General features: G+C 45.2%; 1 protein-coding gene across 2 annotated transcripts in view; it reads right to left on the bottom strand.

Moving 5' to 3' along the window:
• ADCY9 (adenylate cyclase 9) overlaps positions 1-26,990 on the bottom strand; it is a 132,141-nt gene that overhangs the window by 42,954 nt on the left and 62,197 nt on the right. For both annotated transcript variants that reach the window (XM_082671129.1, XM_082671130.1), the window contains exon 2: positions 4,768-4,958. In XM_082671129.1, the coding sequence (XP_082527255.1) occupies positions 4,768-4,958 (191 nt within the window). The remainder of the gene's footprint in view (positions 1-4,767; positions 4,959-26,990) is intronic.

The raw sequence follows: 26,990 nt of genomic DNA, 5'->3' as shown, positions 1-26,990 counted from the left end.
GCGGACCGAGTGAAAGTGCACTCCAGGGTCAGCTGAGCTTCTCCAACCCCAGCTTTCGCGGCGTGCCTTCAGTTAATCTTCAGGACAGCCTTGAGAAATTGCCATGTCCCTGTGGCTTACAGCCACGAGGTGACCTGTTCGATCCCAAAGCCAAGGCTTTGAGATGGATCCTCAGCTTTAGGTTCCAGCCTTTCTGAGGCACCCAAGCCACCTTCCGTGACACTGACGTGGCAAGGCCTTGTCTCCTTCCCTGGCTCCCTTCTTGCCTCCTCACCCCAAACCCTCTGATACCTCTGCAGCTCAGCCCAGAGAGCTGAGTGCCACCGTTCTGGTGGGACTCCCCTCCCCCCAGTATGTGACATCAGGTCCTTCCTGAGGAGCAGCTCTCACGACCAGCCACTCAAAAAGCCAAGGCTTAGGTGTGAAGGGTTCCCTCTGATGTATGACCTCAAGGCCAAAGCCCTTGACCTCTGCCATCACTACTGTTTCTTAGCAGGTCATCATAGTACTCAGACTATTTATGAAATATCAGGTGGCAATTGTCCAGCTGTGAACTAGGAGATAACTTACAGACACACAGGGTACGTGTGCCAGGAGCGGAAAACAAGTGCTTCATGGGCATCACCTTGGTTCTGTCCAGGCTTCCAGTTCAGCCCTCAGTCTAACTCTGCAGAGCTACGTGTCTCTGCGTGTCATTACAAAACTAAAAACATAAGCCAAAAGAAAGTCGTAATTATCTACTACATGCCAGGCACCATGCTGGATCCTTCGGAAAAACTTAAGTTATGTAACAAACGGGCCCTGCATTGAAATAGATCAGAGAAAGGGGCGTAAGAAACATAAGCAAGTATTTCAGGTTGCGTATGTTATAACCAAGCGGTGCAGACTAACTGAATTAAGGCTTCAGAGATGGGGTGGCGGCATCACTAGCTAGAGGAGTCACAGGAAACTAAGAAAGCTGCACGGTGAGAGAAGAGGGGAGTTTATGGGGACAGGGAAGCGATCGCACTGCAGGCGAGAGCAACAGGACCAAGCCTCCGTGGATTCACTCGATGAGAATTTACAGAACACCTTTCCTCTAATTCCTTGGTTCCTTCAAGGAATTAAGGAAACCAAGGCCCTCTAAAACCTAGTTCTCCTGCCGAGTTTATGATTAATCTCTCTGTCCCAAACTTTATTCCCTTTCTTGTCCCCTCTAACCTCAACTGTGTGCTAACTAAACACTCCTCAGCCAGAGTCAGGTGACTAAGACGGCTATCGTCAATAACATCGCTAACGCACTAAACTGCTGTTGCCGATATCACTGTTAAGGTACAAACTCAGGTTGTTTCTCCAGGGTAAGATGAGCAACAGACCCCCCCCCCCATCCATGGACCACCTGGCCTGAAAATCGTAAACCAGAGACATACTGACTCCCAAAACTACGATTAAGAAATGTCACAGAAATGTCACAACACGATGATTAACCCTAGCTTCACTGTTCTTCCCCCCTTTAACTCAAAGACCAAACTGGAGTGGATCTGAGGCTTGTCTCCCACTCCTTTGCTTGGTGTCCTGAAAATAAACTCTGACTTTGCTGCAGACACCCACTGTCAGAGTAGGCTTTCTGCACTGTGGGCAAAAGAGCCCTTTTGCTTGGTTACAAAACTCCTTCCACTAGATAAGCACACCCCAGAAAGGTACAGCTTGAAAGAAGAAATCTTTGGTCAAGAGGCCAGAGAATGCTGCATACCACTTCCCTCTCTGGAGACCTATCCATGCATGTTAGCATGCTAAAGGCTCTGAGAAGGCCTGCAGTAAAGAAACCATTTCAATGTTGTTTAACCCATATTGACTTGACCACAGACACTTTTTCCATACTGGACACCCATTTCCATCCTGAGAAACTTCTGTTCAAGGGAACCTGCTTGGGGAATCCTCCTTAGACCAGGCCTCTTCCACTGGTCAGGGCTTCTGGCGCTGGGCAGGGGGAGGAGGGAGATGTGGGGAGACAGAAATCCCCATGGGAGTCAACTCTTTGTTGGCTGCAGAGGCAGCAGCAACAAAGCGAAAGAAGTCTGTTGACAAAAAGAGTCAACAGATCCTGGGAAAGGATGAGGAGGAACTCGTCTGTGATCCAGCGAATCAGAACAGCTCACTGTGGTGCAGACAACATGGAGCAACAAACCAGTGGCACACATGAGCCACCGACACGCTTGTGGGATAAATCTACTCAAAGAACCTGGAGCAAGAGACTGCAATTGCACTTTTGTATTGTTCAAAAACTCTTACCTGAGGGAAAGCCTTGTATGTCAGATTATAATCTATGTAATCTTTAAAGGAGACCTCAGTTTTCTGCCTTTCAAGTCTAGGATGACGGTTCATAGCGATTCACTTGGTTCCCCGGTGCTTATGCCTCTCAGCCGACCTGCACCCAGGAACCAGGGCCCAGAGCAGGGTTGTGAGGATGGACCCCAAGTGGCAAAGCCTGGCATGGAGACCGGGCCTCCTAACTCCTCATGCTCCTTCCACTCCAACCGTGAATCCCAGGAACCCTATGCTTCAGGGGTGTCCCTCATCTCAGATGTCCTGTTATCCCCCAAACACCATCAAAACACCCCCAAAATTATACTTCATATCCACTCATCTTTCCCTCCTGGAAGGGGCAGAAAGATCTTTTTTTTTTTTTTCTCAAATTCCTTTTGGTAAACACAGTTAACTTCATAGATCACAAGATTATTTGGAAAATTTATACATGGCAATAGAGTATGCTAAATAGTTTGTTCTTCATTTGCGGTACGCAGGCCTCTTACTGTTGTGGCCTCTCCTGTTGCGGAGTACAGGCTCCGGATGCGCAGGGTCAGTGGCCATGGCTCACGGGACCAGCCGCTCCGCGGCATGTGGGATCTTCCCAGACCGGGGCACGAACCCGCGTCCCCTGCATTGGCAGGCGGACTCTCAACCACTGCGCCACCAGGGAAGCCCTGCTAAATAGTTTTTGCCCAACCAGATCAAAAACAAATAAATATATAAATAGGTTTATGACTAGAACAAGACATGTTCCGTCGGGGGGAGAGAAAACCTTCTTAAGCCAATTTAGCACAGAATGCCTGTCATTAACACTGCAGGTGTGTGATACAGTGAGGTCCTCAAGGGCACACACCCTCATGGATAGAAACACACACACACACCACCTAAAGTGGCAGACAAATGCAACAAAACATTTATTTTTGGCTTTGAGCTCTATTTCTCTACTTGACTACAGCTCAGTTGGAAGCCTGAGGAAACAATTTCTCCCCAAATAATAAGGCCGTGTTTGGAAACCATGTTTTTGTTCCCCTCCCCACCTAGCTCTTCCCGGCCCATGTTCAGTGGTAGCCTGTGAGCAGGGGGCTCCTCTTTCTGACTCCTGCAAGACAGCAGCCCAGGCAAAGAGTGCAGGCATTAAGGAAATTTCAGCTACATGCGCTGTTATGCGTGTGCCAGAGAGCACGGGGAAGGACAGGGTCAAATACCCTATCCTCAACAGGTGTGAGTTTACCCTTCCCCGCTAGGGGCCATTGGGTCATGTCTGGAGACCTTGGTTGTCACACTGGTAAGAGAGGGTGCTACTGGCATCTAGTGGGTGTAGGCCAGGGATGCTGTTCAACATCCCACCATGCACAGGATGTCCCCTCCACAAACAGTTCTCTGGCCCAACATGTTGATGGTGTTGAGGCTGAGAAACCCTGCACTAAGTGAACAATGCACACGATGAAAATGATACGTGTGTGTGCTGTCCACAAACCTGAACACAGGAACCGCACACAGTGCCTGGATGAGAGACACCATGAAGTCCAACACAGTGAAATAATCTGGATACTGCAGCCGAGTGCCACATTATGATGCCTTCAGCTGAAGTACCAAGATCGCAAGCTTTCAACTCTGTTAATGATGTGGATAGGCAGGAATGTACTGGATTACAGCCATACCAATAGGCCATCGTCCTGACCAAACATCACTGTGTTATTTGAGAGCACAAAACAGTGAGGTGGAACTGTTTTAACCATCTCTCTCTTTAAAAAAAAAAAAAAAAAAAAAAAAGGAAATGGCAAATATTTAAACTGTAAAAATAAATAAGAGGTATCAGTTGGGGAACTAAATCAAATGTGATATCTGAGGAACAACTCACATACCAGAGTGATTTCACATGCCCAGGGTCCATCATGTTAATTCCCTGGTAGTTTATTGGGACAGAAGTGCACCCAATATGCAGCCACCAGGAGATCTCTGTCCCAGTGATGAAATATTATAATGTTCTTGGCAAGCCTGCACTCTTCCAATGAGCTACAGCACAAGATTCACCCACACCAACAAGATTTAAAATAATCATAAAACACTGAATTTCAAGAGATGTTTGAGTATTTGAGAAAGTGATCTCTGAAATAACATACAAACTAGCCCTCCAAGCAAGATGCTGGGAGAATCACCTTTACTCTTATCATTTATTGTTAGCTTTCAGAAATCCCAAAAGACATCATAGGTTGCAGAGAAAGAAAATAGTAACTCAAGTGAGAAGCAACTCTATGCAGTGTAGAAAGAAAATGGAGGTGCATATGTCAAAAAAGCAAAGATATTAAAAATGCAAAATGCTGCTAACTTTATACTAAATTTAAAAATCATAAAAACCAAATGGAAGGGCATTCCAAGTCGTCTGCTACAGACCCGAAGGCTGTTTATTATTTCACATGTTCTACTGCAGAATTAGTATCAAGTTTTAGAAGTAGGAAAAAAAAAAAAAAAACTAACCTTAAGGTTATCAAAGGTTTTGACAGTCTGCGCCAAGTCACTGACACTCCCTGGCGATGCTGTCCCCTGTCCCCTAGGGCCTGAGGACACCCGTGAGCCGTCAATGACCTCAAAGCCAGAAAGCAAGGCCTCTGAACAGCTGCAATGAGACTCCTTCGCTCTCTGACCCGCTATCAGGTATGTCTTCAAACCTATGGATAAAAATTACAGTCAGCACAGGTGGACACCAGCGTCGGTCGAAACGCAGCTCCGTCTTGCTCTCTACGCAGGACACGCTCCTAGAAAGTTGAGAGTAAAGTGAAAATGAGAATAGGTCATATTTTACTACTACTCCCATGACCTTTCCAGAGATGCGCAGCCTCAGGGAGAATGACTGCCTCCAAAACACACCATGTATTCACGCTGTGTTTTCTCTGAATGGAGGCTGCACGCTTCATCTTCTGGGGCTGAAACAAGGGTTTAAAAGTCCTTCCTTGGAAGGGTCACATGGCCTCTTTCTGATGGCAGCAGAGCCCACTGAGTGCGGACCCTATACATTTCTTGGGTTTGTTTCTATCTGTAAATACCAGTCGCCGACATTCATAATGGTCAGTCTAGATGTGAGGGTGACTACAGACCATGTTACCTACGTCAGGGACTGGCAACCACCATGAAAAGGGAGACCAGAATGTGCACCAGCGGGGGAACTAAGCCCTCCCTCGATTCAGACTTAACAAGTATCTCTTTTCTGTTGGATCCAAACATTCACACGGCAGGAACATCATTTTTTTTTTAATATTTATTTATTTGGTTGCACCAGGTCTTAGTTGTGGCCAGTGGGCTCCTTAGTTGCAGCTCGCCGGCTCCTTAGTTGCAGAACGTGGACTCCTTAGTTGCAGCTCCAGGGGTCCTTAGTTGCAGCTTGCCAGCTCCTTAGTTGTGGCACTAACTGTTAGTTGTGGCATGCATGTGGGATCTAGTTCCCTGACCAGGGATTGAACCCAGGCCCCCTGCACTGGGAGTGCGGAGTCTTATCCACTGCACCACCAGGGAAGTCCCAGAACATCAGCTTTTTGTCAAGCTGCAGTCTATGTGAATTTTATTCTCTCACAAAATCCCCACTGTAAAAAAAAGTTGGTTAAATGGACTATTAACCTACAACTTTACAATCCCCATTAAAGGCTGAAGTAACAATATATGCTATAGTGTTAAGGAGCTGTAACAGGTGGGCTGGGCCCTGCTCCTGGTGTACAGGACTATCTGCTGGGAGGTGAGTAAGGAGCAGCTTTTCCAGACGGAACTCAAGGGCTTTCTGAAAAAGAAGCAAGCCTTATTTAAAGAAATCCATTGTTAGTCCTTACTGGAATTTAACCAGACTACGAATTTATGAAAGGGAGTGACACGTGATTTATTCAATAAACATTTATTTTAGGCCTGGTGTATGCTGCACACAGAGAATAAAACCAGAACAAAGCAGGATTCCCATCTTAAGGAGTTTAAGCTTCAGCAGAAGGTGGTAGAGAAAAGCCATCATGGGACTTCCCTGGCGGTCCAGTGGTTAAGACTTCGCCTTCCAATGCAGGGGGTGCGGGTTCCATCCCTGGTCGGGGAGCTAAGATCCCACATGCCATGTGGCCGAAAAACCAAAACATAAAACAGAAGCAATATTGTAACATGCTGAATAAAGAATTTAAAAATGGCCCATGTCAAAAAAAATCTTAAAAAAATAAAAGACTCTATACGCTATCTAAGAAAATAAAGTACATTTAAAAACAAAAAAGAGGGCTTCCCTGGTGGCACAGTGGTTGATAGTCCGCTTGCCAATGCAGGGGACACGGGTTCGTGCCCCGGTTGGGCAAGATCCCACATGCCGTGGAGCGGCTGGGCCCGTGAGCCATGGCCGCTGAGCCCGCGCGTCCGGAGCCTGTGCTCCGCAACAGGAGAGGCCACAACAGCGAGAGGCCCATGTACCGCAAAAAAAAAAAAAAAAAAAAAAAAAAGAGGTGACATGTGACTACACTGCTGGATTCATACAGTTTCTCGCACTCAGTACATATTTAATAAATGCTCTAAAATTAATTAAGCACATAACCCTGGGACTACTTAATCAATAATCCTTAATCATTTTATAATTAAACCACCATTTCATCACTTTATCTTTCTTCCTCTCCCTCCCTCCTTATAAAATACTGTATAGCATATGTTTTTAGGTCAGCAGTTCAGAGAATTTGGCAAGAGTCACAGGACACCTAGAGACATCCAGGAGTGTAGCCAAATCACAGGTGGGATCCAAAGACTAAGATAAATAATTTTAGATGCTAACTGACCCCAAAGGAGATTGCTAAATGCTCACTCTTAACTAAGGTTCTGAACTTCCATGTATTTTTTCCAACCAAAAATATACATCCCAAATGATATATAGGATCAATCACAATTCTGACTAGCTACGTGTATAAACTTGAAAGGGAAGCGTGAACTAGAATACAACAGAAGGGTAAAAGCAGCTTTGCGTGAATTTCTCAGACTCTGTTACAGAAAACACTGAACTGATTTTATCACTTCGCCTTGGGAGAGTCAGAAAACACAAGCTCTGTGGGCTGAGGAGAGAAAAGCCCTATTTCTGACCTGCCGTGGCATCTCATCCCTGGCTTCACCCAACCAGGGCATGAAGTGGCCTGGTCCCTGGAGCTGCTGTAACTAGTCCCTCTCGAACTCCCGGGTGTGGCAGGTAAGTCACCTGCAGCGGGTGGGAAGCGGGGCCCAGAGAGTACCCGCAGCTGCTGCAGGGACTGCCTTGGGGAACAGACAAAGGAAGGGCAGTTTTTGGATTGCAGGGGTGAGGAGCTGAGGCTGCAGGGGAAGGTTTTCCGTTGTGTCTGTAGCTGGCCCTGACCCCAGAACTGCATTCCCATGGGGAGGCCGGCAGCTCGGGGCTCCCCTGCCCGGGGCTCTGCACCCCTGGGCCCTGCTCCCAGTCAGCTCTCTCACACCCAGGAGGGGTCCTCAGTCAGGGAACCACTTATCCCCTCCCTGTATGGCTCCTCGGGCAAGAACAGGTGAAGGAGGCCTTTCCTGGAGGCATGACAACTACAGCAGAGAAAGAGCTGAGCCTCCAGCCCCGCAGGGCCATGAATACATGATGATGATGCAGCCAGTCCTCCAAGCAGCAGTGCGCCCTCCACCTGGGCATGGAGCCAGCTCTGCAGCACAGGCTCTGATGCCTGCCTTGGGGTGGGCACCCCTGAGGTTTGTCGTTGCTGCTTTGAATTGTGACTACTGAGTTGCCACTCATTGCTCAAACATTTATTAAATGCCTCTGTTTACCATGCACTGTGAGGGTGCTGAGGGGACAAGCGTGAACATGGCAGCCGTGACCCTCCCTGTACAGGGCGGCTCCTGCAGGGGGATCTCGGCAGCAGGTGGGTACGCCTACCTGGTCCAGGACCAGGAAGCACAGGAGGGTGTATCTCACGAAGACTCAGAGGTTTGAGAAGGCCTCCTGGGTGAAGTCCCCTCCACGTTGAGGGTTACAAGATGAGGAGAGGCCAGCCCAGTGAAGGCCACCAGGACCAGGGGCTGGGACAGCATGGTCAGGCTGTGGGTGTCACCAGAATAGTCGATGAACCAGACTCCAGAAAGGGAGCCTTTAGCAGGGAGAGTGGAGGGATGGAGGTGAGTGTTGTGTGGCTGGAACAGAGAACATGTTCGGGGCGGCAGGGGGTGGGGAGGGGGCAGAGAGGAGCTGAAGTCCGTGCAGGGCACCAGGGAGACCAGCTCCAGGAGCCTTCGCTCTGGGGGCAACAGGGGTGAGGAGGAGTAACGAGCAGGCACCAGGCTGAGGAAAGGCCAGGGAGCCCTGGAAACTCCAGTCACAAGTGGGTGGTGAGGGAGTCAAGGGACAAGGGAGGTGGGAAATAATGGTGAAACCTACTCCTTCTGAATTGCGGGGGCAACAGGCAAGGCTTCCACAGCAAGCACGAGTGTGACGGGTAAGGGCATGTGGCTTCCAGGGAGAAGCCCTGGGATTCAGGCTCTGTCCCTCCTAAACGTGTGATGCAGTAAGATACTTCATGGCTCCACCTCTCACTAAGAACAGGACTCACCCCACAGGGCTGACTCGAGGATTAAATGATTAAATGATTAACACACATGAGGCCTTCATGGCAGTACCTGGCGCACAGTAAAAACTCAGTAACGTTAGCTATTATTCTCAACGTGGGTGTTTGACCTGCTTATCGCTGGGAGTCTTTTTTATGCTCCTTCTATGTACAAAAGCATTTGCAGGATTGTTAAATCAATAACTGCTCCACATTTGTTCCTAACTTGAATTTTTCTTTGGGGGGCTCCTAACAATCAACCTGTATTAGTAACACAATGCGAGTGTTCCAAAGGACAAACGCACAGATGTGTCCATGGCAAGCAAAAAATCAGTGAACAAATTAAGCAACTTTTTTTATGCTTTAATATGGAAAGTTGGATTTAAAGTGAAATGTTTTGCCAAAACTGGAGTGATATCAGTAATGATAAAGTCAGACCGGATATGAAAGGTCCCAGGGAACGTATCAGGGCCGGGTGACTGGCTGCAGTCAGGAGAGGTCATAAGACATAAGGATTTAATGAGTAACTACACACATGGACCTTGGGGTCCAAGTTCGTTAGAATGGCTTTTAGAGCAGAAAGTCAAAATAAGGCAGCTAGATTATTTATTTCATTAAGTATAGTGTAAACAGAAGAACAATTAATAAGGTTTCTTATATTCTTTCCTGGTAATTGACTTTAAACCTCACTGGCACGGATGCCTTTCATTGGCTTAATTTCACAGCAGGTGGAGAAGTGGGGAAGACGGTTCCCATAAGCTCCTGTCTCACGGAGGCGTCGTCTGCAGCTATGTGTGCCCGGGAGGCTGACGTGGTTAACAGTCTTAACTATAGCATCAATTCTTCGAGGAGAAAAACTGAGCCTTGCACCCAACTTGTGTTTAGTTTTCGTGAGCTGAGCGTAATTTGAGTGAGTGCCAAAGTCCATTTTGGAAAAGAAAGACTATTCTGGCCTTCTTATCACTGTATTTTTCTGCAGAACTCTTGCTTTGGAGGGTGATACCCTCAATCCAAGAACCAAGGGCCTAAGTGTCAACCCAACAGAAAGAGAATAATCAGGAAGGAAAGAATGTCTGCAGGTGTGTTGGGAGTTAGCAGAGTGACATAGCAAACGCCTGGGAGCTTGCATCACTGATGATCTGAAACAATCAATATAAGGGAGGCAACCAGTTTGGGCCGGTTCACAAATCAAAGGGTCTAAAAACTTATTCACTTTGTAATGAATTTTTCCTTCTAATGATATCTGTAATGGCCGAGTAGCATGAGGATTATTTAAACGAAAATGTAGTCAGTCAATACGGAAAATAAAGATTAAAAGCGCTCAATCTTAATCTACCAAATAACCAGGGCCTAAAAACTATAGATATGATATTTCATAATTGTCTATTGCTTCTGCTTAGGAAGACCAAAAGTTCTCGTGGAAAAAAAAAAAAAGCATTTTCCACCTTGTTAACATCAAAACACTCTGGATGGGCCTAAGTCCTCTCTGCTCCTATGTGAAACAATTAATCACACGGAGGTGATCCGTCCTGGTTGTCCCAACACTTGACAATAAATCACAAGTTCCAACAGCAAATGGCTGTGGGTGAAACTTAACCTTCTTCTTAAAAAGTGAAGTCCCAAACAGTAAAATACGGGACAGACTAACCCAAGCAGGTGAAAGAAACAAAGGGTGGGCACCACGCCTGAGTGGCTTGATCTTGACTACACCTTTAGCCTAACCAACCGACTCTTTCAAGAACATGCACGTGCGCACGCCCACCCCACAGCTGCTCCTGTGGCAGGCGTCCTCTGCACCAGCCTCCATCTCTCTGCAGGAACAGGTACATGTCACGGCCAAAGGTGAGTGACTGGGCAGTCACCTCGTGACCACGTTCCCCTGAGCTGTCTTCTTCTGAACTTTCCTACTTGACATGAATAAGGGCTACCCTGCTCAATGCTCAGACCTAATGCTGGGAGAGTCCAGTGTAGCTGCCTTCAAAGACCCACTCCTCCCATCTCTAAAACACTCCCAAATTAGGGTTTAATACCCAGGCCTTCAAAAACTACGAAACGAGTTCTTTGAAAGGTAGCATTTGGCTGTTTATGCAAACAGTCTGCCGGGTACTAACCAACTCATTTATTCATTGGCTCATTCACACATTCACTTACCCAGCAAATGAAACATTTATTGAGTACCTACTAAGGGTGAGGACCTGGGCTGAGTGTTGAAAGAAATGGATAGGAAAAAGGAATGCTCTGGTGTTAGCAACAGTGCGGATGAAAACCGTGACCCAAAATGGAAACACCAGTCACCTAATCATGACCCCATTTCAAAGGGCTGCTGTGAGGATTAAATGAGTTAATGCTTTTCCTTAGAGCATCTTCAGGAACACTCAGGAGTAACTCAGAGTAGACTGAGGAAGGGCATGAAGTAATGCTCATAAAGAATTACATGGGAGGATGGGAGGCTGGCAGTGAGGGAGAGAACAATGAGTAAGTGATGACGCATCGACAAGAAGAGAGAATCATGTGAAGTCAAGTCTGTGTGCTGGCGGGACGTTCGCAAGTGACAAAAGGCGTTTTTACAGTGAGTTTTAGAAAACAAAAGGAAAGTGAAGGTCTATGATAACTATCTTGGAATACTGTATACAACAGAGCTGAAATAATCAGAAGAGACTATGAAACAAGACAGCTAGAAGGAAGGGTGTCAGGAATTGAGACGGACTAACAACTAATAAACTGTTATTCACCAAATGTTAACCCAGAGAGTGGTCATCAGACACAAGAGAGCACATCAGGTCACATCTGGAGCAATTACAGGAGGAGCCACAGACCGTATTCTTTTCCCTGGAGAATTGTGAAATAATAGTTAATTTTAAGATTTTAACTTAAGTTAAACTAACAGTTTAAAAATTAATAATTAGGGGGCTTCCCTGGTGGTGCAGTGGTTGAGAGTCTGCCTGCCGATGCAGGGGACATGGGTTCGTGCCCCGGTCTGGGAGGATCCCACATGCTGCTGAGCAGCTGGGCCCGTGAGCCATGGCCGCTGAGCCTGTGCGTCCGGAGCCTCCGCTCCACAGCAGGAGAGGCCACAACGGTGAGAGGCCCGCGTACCACAAAACAAAAAAAAAATTAATAATTAGGGACTTCCCTGGTGGCGTAGTGGTTAAGAATCCACCTGCCAATACAGGGGACAAGGGTTTGAGCCCTGCTCTGGGAAGATCCCACATGCCATGGAGCAACTAAGCCCGTGTGCCACAACTACTGAGCCTGCGCTCTAGAGCCCACGAGCCACAACTACTGAGCCCACGTGCCACAACTACTGAAGCCTGCGCGCCTAGAGCCCGTGCTCCACAACAGGAGAAGCCACCCGCGCACCACAACAAGGAGTAGCCCCTGCTCGCTGTAACTAGGGAAAGCCCGCACGCAGCAACGAAGACCCTATGCAACCATAAATAAATAAAATTTTTAATTAATAATTAATTTTAAGAGTGGCAGATTTATGTACAGGATAGACAATGGAAAACAGATTCTAGAAAGAAGATAAATGAAAGACTCAATTTTAAAATCTGGGAATAGGTGGCAGCTAAATAATTGAAAAATGAAGCCAAAAAAAAGGGAATACATCAAAAATAGAAATAAAGCTATAGGATGCTATGTGAAAGAAGCCAGTCACAAAAGGCCACATACTACATAATTCCATTGATATGAAATGTCCAGAATAGGCAAAAATTCACAGACACAGAAAGTAGCTAAGTGGTTGCCAGAGGTTTGGGGGTTGAGGGATGGGGAGCAATTGTTAATGGTACAGGGTTCCTTTAAGGAGTGATGAAAATATTCTAAAATTAGACTGTGGTGATGGTTGCACAACTCTGAATACTCTGAAAACCACTGACTTACATACTTTGGAAGCATGAACTGTACAGTACGTTAATTATACCTCAATAAAGCTGTTTTTAAAAAACAAAACAAAACTATGCAAAGATCAAGATGTAAAAGTCCTGAGATTTAGAGGACAAATGAAAAAAAAACAGTAAGAAATACACTATCCTTGGGAATTCAAAGTAAAGGAGTGGGCAGTAGCAGGTAAAAGAAAAATGTTTCAAATAAAGGCTTGGAAATAGATAATGTAGTAGAGCTAGGATGGAAAAATATATAAATAAGAAATAAGGCTAAATAACCTTGAAGAACTAAAAATTCAACATGGCATGAGTTCAGAAGTCTGGGAGAGATTAAACAAAACAAAACAAAAGTTTGACTTTCAGGAGATATCTCCAAGAATCATCAAATTAGCAACACTCACTGCTGCAGGCTAGTCCAGAAGAGCTGGCCCGACACCCAGGCTGTCTTCCTAGATCACCAATGCAATTCCCCCCCAGATGACAAGCGCTCACTGCGCTGCACAGCAAGGCTGCCAGAGCACCAGGGCTGCAGCCTCGCTGCAACACAGTAGAGGCAGGGTTCTCCTGCTGCTCCCCTCTCACCCACCAGGACTTTCACCTGCAAAGGGCAGGGGCACCACCACCAGTGACACTTCCTGGGAGCATCTTTAGATGGGAAGAAAGGCAACATAGACAACCTCACCTGGAAACTTCATATTATGCAAAACAAAAACAAAAACAAAACCCACAACTCTTACCATTCCTGACTAGCCTTTCCTGGGAGTAACCGTGCCTTTACCACCTGTTCCTTCGTGGAAATGTTTATCCAGACTCTGGCTGGCTCCCAAATCACATTTCCAGCACAGTCACACGCTTGCTGCAAATTTCCTCACTTTCCAAGTCAACCAGTTTTCAGGTCACATCAAAGTTTTCTCTCTTTTGATGAGTGCTTTGCATACTGGCTGGAACACTGCCAGAAACAATTTCCCAGACTGCATTTTCTTGTTCCCATAGGCAGACTTGCTCGAGCCATAGAACTGGGAAACCCAAACCTCTCCTTTCTGACCAAGAAGCAATATCTTCTTAGATATCTCGTTTCTCTAATTTCATTTCAGCATTGGAGGTGGTCTTTCTTTCTTAGACCTTTTTCAGGAGAATCAAAGCTGTGTTTGTGTGGTATGTTCTTAAGAACCTGAAAAGTGTTGCTGGGCATCAAACAAGAAGTCGAGGGCCCATCCCTTCACTCGGGGTCACCGGCCGGGTGGTCCTCTCTCCCTCTCTAGCCTCACACTGTAATTGATGCCGCAAGAAAATCACAGCTATGTTGTAGACTCTCGCAGAAGCAAAACTGAAAGTGAAACCAAGGCAGTGAGTAGTGAGTGCCCACATATGAGAAGAGGTCGAGGGACGGTCCAGGGGGCACATCGACATGCAGAGATGTGACATATAAAAATGTGACCTGGGTCTGCAGTCAACAGCCCCTCATTCGCAAGAAGCGTGTGGATGAGTCTTGAGGAGTCCCCTGTCTAAAGGCAGAGAGTGAGGAAGACCCTAAAGGAGAGGCAGATGTGGGCAGAAGGCCAGGGATTCAGACTCCCCAGGAAGGAGGGGCAGACACTCCAGCAAGCAGGTCCCTGCCCCGTAGAGGTGCTGGCCCCAAACCACATAGCTGAGTACTTGGAGAGAAGGAGGCATGAAGTGCACCTAGTATCACAGGGAAAGAAACAAGAAAAAAACAAAGTGTTATTCTGAATAACACTAGACCACGTTAAAAACACAGAAATACAGCTTGAGGAGCTAATGTAAAATGTGGTAACAACAGCTGATAACACTGTATTATATAACTGAAATCTACTAAGTGAATAGAACTTAGATGTTTCCACCGGAAAATAAAAAAAGATAAATACCTGAGATGATGAATGTGTTAATTAACTAGATGAGGGAATCCTTTCACAATGTATACATATATCAAATCACAATCTCCACTTTAAATATCTTACAATTTTATTTGTCAATTATAACTCAATAAAACTGAAAAATTTTACAGAAAAAAACACAGAAAAACACCAAAATATTAACAGGGCAACAGGATTATGGAAATTCACTTTCTATATTGAATCTTCTTATTTATGTTTAAAATAAGCATAAAGTTTTAAACTTATTACAAAATATTTTAGACATAGAAACATGTAAGGAAAAGTAAGCTCAAGACTCGGAGTCCCTCCAGTCTAAGAAACAGATGGTTGCCTGTACCATCCAGGTTCCCTGCAGGCCTTCCCCACCACACCCCACCTCCCGCACAGAGCACAGAACTATCCAGAACGCCACGGCCACAGGCTCCTCCCCACGTGTTTCTTTAAGTTTTCACTACATACGTATGTAATGCTAAACAACACACAGCATTAATATGTGTTTTTTTTTAACCTTTACATAAATGACATCATTTTACAAGTATTCTTTCGAAAGTTGCTCTTTTTGGTCCAGCAATATGTTTGAGAATCATCCACACTGATACATGTGATCCACATTCATTTATTTTCAACACTATGAAACGTCCCACTGAATAAATACACCATGATTCAAAAAAGAAAACCTCCAAGTATTATGTTAACACCAATGATAAACTCTGTGTTCTGTTAAAAATAAGAAAGAAAGAAAAAAAGAAAGAAAGAAATATGATAAATCAATAGGCTAAAGACATGCTGAATGCAAAAATACCACCGATTCGAAGAATACATCATAAATATACATTTAAGAATGAAATGGAACTTGTGAAGACTAGTAAAAAAAAAAAAATCAGGAGAGGAGCTCAAGGATGGAAGAAAAGTTGCTGGCAAATAGTCAAAGAAATCAAACTCAGTGAAGATGGCAGGTCAGGCACCACAAAGATCACACTGAAATGGAAAAAACGAAATAGGGAGATGAGAGGAATACAGAGCTCCTCAAATTGTGAGTTAATGAGTCTGAGAGGTGACAATTCCATTACCCAGGTTAAAAAGACCCTCGGGACTGCTGTAGTTAGGCCATATGCCTGCCACTTTCCCAAATGAAGAAATGGACAGAGGGTCCCAGGGAAGAACTCCCGACCAGGCTGACTCAACCCAATCAGGTCAAAGGCTCAGCAGTATGGCTCCACCTGACTTTTCAGCCATACACAGCTGGGCTGGGAGGAATTGGAGGAGAAGGTTTCAGACGGTTCCAGAAAGCTGAAGAGGCTTTCAGGGGGTTAATGAGATAATACAGGAAGTGGACTATTGGGGGGGTGTAAAGAATGTGGCCCAGGGCTGTCCAAGAGAACTGTCTTTGATGACAGAAATGTCCTATGGCTGTCAGTTCAGCGGCCACCAAGCACTTGAAATGTGGCTCATACAAGTGAAGAACTAAATTAATTTAATTTATTTATTTTTGGCTGCTTTGGGTCTTCGTTCCTGCACACGGGCTTTCTCAAGTTGCAGTGAGCAGGGACTACTCTTCGTTGCAGTGCGTGGGTTTCTCATTGCGGTGGCTTCTCTTGTTGTGGAGCACGGGCTCTAGGCCCGCAGGCTTCAGTAGTTGCAGCACGTGGGCTCAGTGGTTGCAGTGCGCAAGCTCTAGAGCACGGGCTCAGTAGTTGTGGCGCATGAGCTTAGTTGCTCCACGGCATGTGGGACCTTCCCGGACCAGGGCTTGGACCCATGTCCCCTGCATTGGTAGGTGGACTCTTTTTTTTTTTTTTTAATATTATTAAACTATTATTTTTAATTTATTTATTTTTGGCTGCATTGGGTCTCTGTTGCTGCGCACGGGCTTTCTAGTTGCAGCGAGTGGGGGCTACTCTTTGTTATGGTGTGTGGGCTTCTCATTGTGGTGGCTTCTCTTGTTGTGGAGCATGAGCTCTACAGCATGGGCTCAGTAGTTGTAGCGCATGGGTTGCTCCGCGGCATGTGGGATCTTCCTGGACCAGGGCTCGAACCCGTGTCCCCTGCACTGGCACACAGATTCTTAACTACTGCGCCACCAGGGAAGCCCAGAACTAAATTTCTAATGTTTTCTCATCATGACAAATTTTAAATAGCTACATGTGGCTCACTGCTACCACACTGAACAGTGAAGATCCAGATCCTTCCTTATTGGGAAACAGGAATGAACTGGCAACAGAAAGCTCCTTCTTATCTTTACTAACTAGAGAAGAGGTATAAGAACCATTAAAAAAAGAATGAGTGGAGTAAAGAGGAAAACTAAATGTGAAACCAGTAAGCATGAACTTCTATTTATTATAGATGACATTTAGTAGCAAACATGAGGGACAAATTACCCTGTACACTAAGAGCAGGAGTAGCCAATTGGAAAACAGGGTAGAAATAGATACTCTAGCAAACAAAATGGTAGACAATCTCTAAGAATAAGAAAACAGGAGAGGACTCCCCTGGTGGCACAGTGGTTAAGAATCTGCCTGCCAATGCAGGGGTCATGGATTCGAGCCCTGGTCCAGGAAGATCCCATATGCCACAGAGCAACTACGCCCATGGGCCGCAACTACTGAGCCTGCGCTCCAGAGCCCGCGTGCCACAACTACTGACCCCGCGTGCCACAACTACTGAAGCCCACTGTGCCTAGAGCCCATGCTCCACAACAAGAGAAGCCACCACAATGAGAAGCCCATGCACTGCAACGAAGAGTAGCTCCCGCTCACTGCAACTAGAGAAAGCCTGCGCGCAGCAACGCACCCATAAATAAATAAATTAATTAAATAAATTTATTTTAAAAAAGAAAAAAGAAAACAGGAGAGCTTGGAAAGATTGAACATTTTCCAATAAAAACTTAAAATAGTTTGAAAATTTGATTCAAAAACCTAATTCAGAGCCCATCTGTATATAGTTCAACCTTGCTTGACATGTATTATCCTTAAAAATGTTTTTAATATCAATAGTTTTAAGATATGCTGTAGTTTCCACTTTTTATACACTTTAAATTGTACTGCATGATTCCTAAAAGCAGTCTGTAAAACGAACACTGAGCTCTCTGATCTTTCACACCCATTAAAAGCAACACATGTAGTAAAACACACCACTGAACAAATTACCATTTCGTGGGGGTTCTCTGTCTCCACCGGCCTGAATGTTGAACTAGGCACATGGCCATGATGCTAATGGATTTGGCACAAACCGCCGAGGCCAGGCCAGAGAAGGCAGCAGGAGAAGGCGTCTTACGAGCGGTATCACTGAACCGGCCTTTCTGCTGAGGCCCAGCCCCAGGCAAATATGTGAAGCAGATAAACTGACTGGTCCCCTCGGCCAACCTCCCCTCTCTTTCTGTTCCTCCCGGGTCCCCTCCACCCTGCCACCTGCTGTCTGAATGTCCACCAGTGTCTGCGTGATCGAGGGCCTTGGGGTGCTGTGACATCACCCAGGATGAGAGAGAGGAGGGAGCCCTGGGGACCACACCCCTGCCCCTGCTCCCATGAGCTGCTCACAGTGGTCAAGGAATTCACCCCTGCAGCTGACTGATCTGCATATTGTGCCTTCCTGACTCGAATGCAGTGAAAACATCTGGTCCCCAGTCACAGCCCAGAAACTCCTGTGTCACCAACATCCAGGCACAGTTTCTGCCGGGCACCACAGAAGCGGGCCTCCACGCCGAGGGCAGGTCCCAGCGTAAAGGTGTGCCTCATCTGGGATCATCACGAAACATGGCATTCCTGCTGGATTCTCTGAAATACTTTAAATTCCTTGAGGACCCATAATGACACCTTCTGGAGACCAGATGGTGAACCATGGGTTCTCAACCTGATCAGACCCAAGGGCCCCGTGTTATCCCATTTTTATTGCATACTTTTTTTTTTTTTTTTTTTTGCAGTAACGCGGGCCTCTCACTGTTGTGGCCTCTCCCGTTGCGGAAGCACAGGCTCCGGACGCGCAGGCTCAGTGGCCGTGGCTTACGGGCCCGGCTGCTCCACGGTATGTGGGATCTTCCCGGACCGGGGCACGAACCCGTGTCCCCTGCATCGGCAGGCGGACTCTCAACCACTGCGCCACCAGGGAAGCCCTATTGCATACTTCATTTGCAATGTCCTCTTTACCCTCCTGAATAAAATTAAATTCATGGACCATACATAACCCTTCATCACTGAGACCACCAAAAACACCTCTACCAATCTCCTGCTGCGTGGCCTTGCATCAAGCTGCCTTCGGACACAGCAGGGGGAGCTTGGGAAAGTGGGTGCTGGGCCACGGCAGGGCCTCTTGCCCTACAAGCAGCCAGAAGTTCCATAGTTCTCTTCCCACACCTCCCCCTGCCAAGAGAGAACCAGCTGGAACGATATTTAAAAGACTGAAAGGACTTCCTTGGTGGCACAGTGGTTAAGAATCTGCCTGCCAACACAGGGGACACGGGTTCAATCCCTGGTCCAGGAAGATCCCACATGCCGTGGAGCAACTAAGCCCATGTACCACAACTACTGAGCCTGTGCTCTAGAGCCCGCAAGCCACAACTACTGAAGCCCAGGTGCCTAGAGCCCATGCTCCGCAACAAAAGAAGCCCACACACCACAATGAAGAGTAGCCCCCGCTCCCCACAACTAGAGAAAGTCCACGCGCAGCAACAAAGACCCAACACAGCCAAAAAAAAATAAAAATAAAGAAATAAATGAATAAAAAAATAAATAAAAAGACTGAAAATTCCACAGTGCCGTATGTGCATCTATTACAAAATTGTATACGTAACATGTGAGAGCGTGTGTATCCGCAGCAATTTTAAAAGGAAATGATTTCGGAACATATCCTATTCATTCTTTCAGCAAATAATGAGCTCCTGAAATCTGCCAAGAATGAGGCTAGGTCCATTATAAATGCTCTTAGTACCGTACATTGCCTCTGTCTTACTCATCTGAGTACCGACAGCACCCGGCTGAAGGCCTAGCAGACAGGGCATTCAAACGCCGCCAGAGCTGACCACACCCCTACAGCAGCGGTCCATTTGCAGAACAAAGTATTGAAAGTACTGTACCTTCTCCAACTATATAGTAAACTTTCCTTTTTACACAATAGGAACAAAAAGTTACTCATCTACTGATTCTATCTGAGCACCTGCTATATGCCAGGTGAAAGCTAATGACAAAACTGTGAGCGTGACAGTTAATTGTCCCTGACCCCAAGGAACTAGAAGTAGGAGAGTAAACAATGAACTGCACCTCGCTGAAGAAAAGTGGGGGAGGAGGGTGGCCCGGGTGAGGCTGGAGCAGCAGGCAGGGCTGCAGCCGTCGGGAGCAGCCTGAGTTGGCGCTGGGCCCCTGGAAGGCCTCAGTGGAGTTTTAAGCATGGGTGCACACAATCCAATTTTCTCTCTTTTTTTCCACTTTAATGTTTTTAAAAACTTTTTAATTTGAAGTAATTTTAGACATACAGAAAAGTTACAAATAAAGTACAAAGGAGTTCTCTTCTATTCCTCACCCCACTTGTCCTGATGTTACTGTTGTCTTATGCTACGTCAAACATAGAACAATAATCAAGAAAAGGAAGTTAACGTTGGTACAATATTGTTAATTAGACTATGGACTTTATTCAAATGTCACAAATTTTTGGTCTGATTTCTCTTCCAAGATCATACCCAGATCCTGGCTGGCTGGGGGTAGTGGATGGCTGGGAGCTGTCGAGAGCAGCAGCGGGACTTGTCCTGAGGTTGTTGCTGTGACCCAGGCAGAGGGTAAGAGCAGCCTGGCCTAGGATGACTGCAGGGTAGAAGCAAGCAGATTCCCGATACAACGTCCAAGCAGAACTGAACAGGACAAGCCAACAGGCTGGACGTGGGGGTGAGGAAGGGGAACAAAGCGGACTCCACAGGTTCTGCCTTACTCCCTGGCTGAGAAGGACCAGGGCAGGTAAAGGTTTGGGGGGCAAGATTAGAAGCTCAGTTTTGGACTCTTTAGTTGTAAGATGCCTGTGAAATTCCCAAATGAAGACATCCAAGAGGCAGCCACACCGTCCCAACCAGAGGGGAGATTCAGACTAGAGAAGGGATGTCGCTACTACACCCATGGAGAGGATGACGAGAGAGGAGGGACCAGGAAGTAAGCCTGAGGACCTCTGATGTCACGAGATGGTGGGGGAGAGGGACCCAGCAAAGAAGTCCAAGGAAGATAGTCAGGCAAACAGGATTCTGAGGAAGCCAAGAGAGGAGAGTATCTCAAGAAGAAGGAATGGGCCACTGTGCTGAATGCTTTTGAGAAGTGATCCTGGGTTTGGTAGCATGGAGACTGGCAGTGCCATGCCAAGAAGGGATGCACCTGAGTGGCCAGACTGGGTGGGTTGAGTGGAGAGTGGAGAAAGCACATGTCAATCCTTCGGAGAAGTCTGGTCATGAAGTGTGGCAAAGAAATGGGATGATGTGGCATCCTGGGGGGATCTGTGCAGGGCGGAGATGCTAGAGAACATTGTGGACTGAGGGAGTGGTCCAGAGAAATTAAAGGTGCAGGAAAAGGAAGGCAGCTAGAGGGGCAACGTTGCTGAAAAAGGGAGAGAAGATAGAACCCATAACTCAAGTGAAGGGATTGGGCATTATCAGAAGGAGGCAAACTTCTTCTGTAAAAGAAAGAAGAAAAAAACTAGACATAACCATTTGTAGGCTTTCAGGGAAGGGAGTGTATTTGGTTTGGCGGGAGCAAAGGCAGGACAGTAGGACTCTTGATGTCTGGCTGTGGCTGAGAGGATGTCACGTCGGGATGTGAGGTTCAGGCTGGGATAGATGCTCTTGAGGGAGAATATCTAGAGTCATCAAGGTGACAGTGCTACCAGCCAGACAAATGGCAGTGGGAGCTGGCTCTTCCAGAACAGCACTCCAAGGCAATGAAAGAGCAAAGGCACAAGTGAGGCACTTAAGTATCTGTTGAATAAATATATAAATAAATGAATGAACAGATGAGTTGATGTGCTAATTAATCAACTCACAAAGTGAAGACTGTTTTGAAGGCAGAGCGAGAGGAGACAGGAGAGTGGAGTAGTGTGATGTGCTGTGGATGCCTGGAGGAGAAGTGCGTGAAGAACTCGCACCATGAACAGTGAAACAACAACCAACCCAATTTTATTTTTTTAAAGGCAAAAAGGTCTGAATAGACATTTCTCCGAAGAAGACATACAAATGACCAATAAAGCATGTGAAAAGATATTCAGCATCATTGGCCATCAGGGATACGCAAATCAAAAGCACAATGAGATATCACGTCACACCCATTAGGATGGCTATAATTAAAAAGATAGACAGGGCTTCCCGGGTGGCACAGTGGTTAAGAATCCACCTGCCAATGCAGGGGGACACGGGTTCGAGCCCTGGTCCGGGAAGATCCCACATGCTGTGGAGCAACTAAGCCCATGCACCACAACTACTGAGCCTGTGCTCTAGAGCCACGAGCCACAACTACTGAAGCCCACCCACCTAGAGCCCATGCTCTGCAACAAGAGAAGCCACCACAATGAGAAGCCTGCACACCACAACAAAGAGTAGCCCCCACTCGCTGCAACTAGAGAAAGCCTGCGCACATCAACGAAGACCCACCACAGCCAAAAATAAATAAAATAAAATAAAATAATTTTTTAAAACAGCTTAAAAAAATAAAAAAGACAATAGCAAGTGTTGGCAGGGATGAAGAAAAACTGCAATCTTTATACACTGCTGGTGGGAAAGTAAAATGAGGCACCTGAACACTCCAGCAATTCTTCAAAATGCTAAACATAGAATTACCATATGATGTTCGAATTACCATATGAGTTCCCAGTGATTCTACCCCTAGGTAAATGCCCAAGAAAAATGAAAACACATGTCCACAAAAAAACTTGTATACTAATATCATAGCAGCATTATTTATAACAGTCCCAAAGTGGAGATAACCCAAAGGTCCATCAATTGATGGTCTATACATACAACAAAATATTATTCAGCCATAAAAACATATGGAGTTTTGATCCATGCTACACCATGGGTGAATCTTGAATCTCATGCTAAATGAAAGAAGACAATCACGAAAGACCATGTATTGTATGATTCCATTTCTACGACATGTCCTGAAAGAAAACGAGGGGAAAGCTTGTTTTACAGGAATCCAACAGGTCTTACAAAGCTACAGCAGTTAAGACAGTGGAGTATCCACACAAGGGCAGACAAATAGATGAAATGGCAAAGTGTTCAGAAATAGACTCTCACACATATGGACACAATTTATGACAAAAGCGACACTATGGAACATGGGAAAAGGATGGCCTTTTCAAGAACAGTGCTCAGCTCAGACTGGATATCTGTTGCTTCCTTTACAGCCAGCCCCAAAGTCCTGGGCTGGTTAATACGCACATGCAAAGATATTCAACATCATTAGCTGCTTAGGAAACGCACATTAAAACCATGAGATGTCACTACACACCTATTAGTATGACTGAAATGAAAAACACTGATAATATCAAGGGCTAATGAGGATGAGGAGCAACGGGAACACTCATATGTTGCTGGTGGCAACACAAAATGGTACAACCACTCTGGAAAAACCTGCAGCACTTACTTATAAAGCTAAACATACACTGACCATGTGCCCCAGCAATTCCAATCCTGGCTATTTACCCTAGAGAAATTAAACCTATGTTCACACAAAATGCTGTATACGATGTTTACAGCAATTCTATTCATAATTTCCAAAACCTGGAAACAACCTAAAACGTCCTTCAGTGGGTGAATGGATAAACAGACAGTGTTAGATCCACAGGATGGAATACCGTTCAGCATTACAAGGAATGAACCACAGATATATACAACAACTAAGATGCAACAACTTATACTAAGTGAAAGAAATCAGTTTTAAAAGTGTATATACTGTTTGGTTCCATTTTAGTGACATGCTCCCAAAGGCAAACTACAGGGGTAGATAAGAGATTAGTTGCTTCCAGGGAGAGGGTGTGGGCAGGAGGTGGGGTCTATAAAGGGTCAACACAAGGAAAAGGTTTGAGCGGGGTAGAGGTGAATCTGTTCTATATCCTGGTCGTACTGGTGGCTACAAAATCTATACATGTGTTAAAATTCATAGAACTGTACACAAAAATTAAAATATCAATTTACAAATGACAATTTGAAAAATAAAATTATACAAAAAGGAACTGCCACACAACATTGCAATTCCAATCCAAGTCTCTACTCGTGAGAAATGAAAACATCTATCCACACTCAGACCTGTACACAGATGTTCAGAGCAGCTTTATCTGTTACAGCCGAGATGTGGAAATAATTCACATGTGCATCAGCAGGTGAATGGACAAACTGTGGTCTATCCATCCAAAATAACTTGACCCAGCAAGAAAAAGGAACTGAATACTGATCCACGCTACAACATGGGTGAACCTCAAAGAGAGGACACTAAGTGAAAGAAGCCAGATGCAAAAGACCACATAGTGTATGATTCCAGCTATATGTAATGTCTAGAAAAGGCAAATCTCCAGAGACAGAAAGTGAATACCCAGGTGCTGGGTTTGGGAGCAGGTCTGCCTGCAAATGAGCATGATGGGCCTGAGGGGTGATAGAAATGCTCTAAAATCAACTTTTGCTGATGCTTAGACAATGCTGTAAATTTTCTAAAAATAAGTCAAGTGTACGCTTTTAAGAGGTGATTTTTGTGGTGTGTAACTTACACCTTGATAAAACTGTGCTCAATTAGATATTCATGTTTTTTCATGAAAACTTGGCCCCTACCTCACAGAATACACACAAAAAATTAATTCCATGTGGATTATAGACATAAATTTGAAAAGCTAAACAATAAAGTATTTAGGAAACAAAAGAGAAGAATAATTTCATGACCTCAGAGGTTGAGGAAGGTTTCCTAAACAGGACACAAAAAGCAGTAACCTAACAAAGAAAAAGACTGATAAAATTCATACTAGGTTGAACCACATGAAATTGCCAATATTTAATCATTCTGATCTCTAAGAATGGCAATTTCATAGTAAAAAGGCAAGACCATAGTGGGAAAAGGCATTTGCTTCACTATAACTGACAAAGGGCCAGTAGCCTGAATATAAAAAGCTCCTAAAAATCAATAAGAAAACCAAACCAAACAAAACCAGACCACTCAGTGGAAAATGGGCAAGAAACTCAGACAGACACTTGACAAAAGAACAAAACCAGATGGCCTGCTGACGTAAGAAAAGGCACTCGACCAGGGAAACGCAAACCAAATCAGAGAATCACAAGTTAAAGCTACCAACAGAAACCCCACACACCGACCAGAGTGGCTAAAATCAGACAGACTGACAGCGCCCCTGAGGACGCGGGGCAGTGAGGAGCTGCTGGTGGGAGGAAAAGTTGCAAACTGTTTGGTATTATCTGTCTATTAAAGTTGAAGATACTCATACTCTATGACCCAAGACTCCCACTCCTGGATGGTTGTTTACACACGGAAGTGCACGCAAGTGTCACCGGGATATGGCACAGCTGTGTTCACAGTCATTCTGTAGGAGCCAAGATGGGAACCATCCACACGTCCATCAAGACAGAGAGAGAGACAGCAGTACAGACACAGAGAACACCTTTCAGCAGTGAAAATGAACAAACTACAACCATAAGCAACAGGGATGAATCTCACAAGCATGATATTGAGTGACGGGAGCAGCCCCAAACGAGTACATATTGCAGATTCCATTTATATGACATCTAAACACTGGCAAAAACAATTGATGGGGCCAGAAGTCAGGATGCGGTTCCTGCAGGAAGAGGGAGTGAGTAGTACTGAGGGGCGCACAAGAGGGTTCGGGAATGCTGGCAACACTCCATTTCGTCTGGGTGCTGGCTGTGTCCATTTTGTGATAATTCTTCAAATGTACACTTACGATTCGTGCATTTTTATTTATGCATATTATACGTCAACGCAGAAGTTTGTTTTAAAAAACAGGCATCCGAAGTCTTCAAAACTGCCAATATCATTAGAGACAAAAAAGGCTGGGGAACAGTTCTAGATCAAAGGAGACTACATGGATGTGCAATGAACAATCCGATACCTGACTAGACCCTGGATGAAAGTAAGAAAAGCTCTAAAAGATACTACAGGACAACTGGGGACATCTGACTATGAACGACACATCTGCTAAGAGTATTGTGTTACATTTCTTGATGCAATAATTCAGTCTATGCAGGAGAATGTCTTCGTCCTTAGGAGATACATGCTAAGGAATTTAAGGGGGCAGGGCCATAATGCTTGCAACTTACTCTCAAATGTTCAGTGGCTCAGGAAAGAAAAAAGAGGAGATACACATATACACACATATGTACACACGCACATATATATACATATAAAGGGCATGTATATGTATACACACATATATAAAGGACATACACATATGTATGTGTGTGTATAAATATATACATACATTTATATAGAGAGAAAGAAAACAAATTTGGTAAAATATTAACAATTGGTGAATCCAGGGAAAGGGCATATTAGTATTCATTACACTATTCTTTGAACTTTTCTGTAGGTCTGAAATTTTTCAAAATAAAAATTTGGGAAAAAAGCAAAAACGAATAAAAATCTGGCAAAACCAAACAACCTAAGCCAAGTGTTTAAGGAGGCACACTGGTTAAGAAAACCACAAAGAAGAGAAGAAGTAGCCCCCGGTGAGGGCCAGACCACGGTTACCTTTGGCAGGGAGGGGACAGGATGGGGTGTCTGGGCAGTGGCAACGTTCTCTTTTTTAACCTGGTCAACAGATACAAGGGTGTACACTTGAATCAGACCGTACATGTATTTTATGTAGTTTTCTGTAGCTGTGTCATTTCATGATTTTTACAAAATTGTGGTTTTACAAGAACAAAGAGATTGAGCAGGGTAGAGCTATGTGTGCAGCGTGAGAGAAGCAGTTATAATCGAGCTGGAGGAAGAGAGAGCAGCTCAGCCACTCAGCTCCGGCTGCCACGGGTTCTGCCACCACACTTTGCAGGCCCCACTGTGTAGCTGCTTCTGGCATGGCAGCTTCTAGCGTGGCAACACAATCATAACAGCATTACTGTCTCTTAGCTGCCAAATGTTCTCATGATTTGGTTGCTATGAAAACACACCTAACTTACATTGAAGACTGATTTATTAAAGGTGTTGCAAGATGGTGGGTTTTTTTTAATGAAAAAAAATTGTCTCCCAGGAAGTCATTTTCCCATAAATCACAAATAAAAACTTAGCAAAAAATATTTAAAACTCCCATAAGTTTTGGTCCTTAATTCTCTTCTCCTGATATTGCTACAAAAATAACTGGAAACAAAATATTTATTGTTTACAGCTGCTTGGAAT

This window comes from Grampus griseus, assembly GCF_964374135.1.
Source record: "Grampus griseus genome assembly, chromosome: 14".
Lineage (NCBI taxonomy): Eukaryota > Metazoa > Chordata > Mammalia > Artiodactyla > Delphinidae > Grampus > Grampus griseus.
This window is presented reverse-complemented; position numbering and strand designations above follow the sequence as displayed.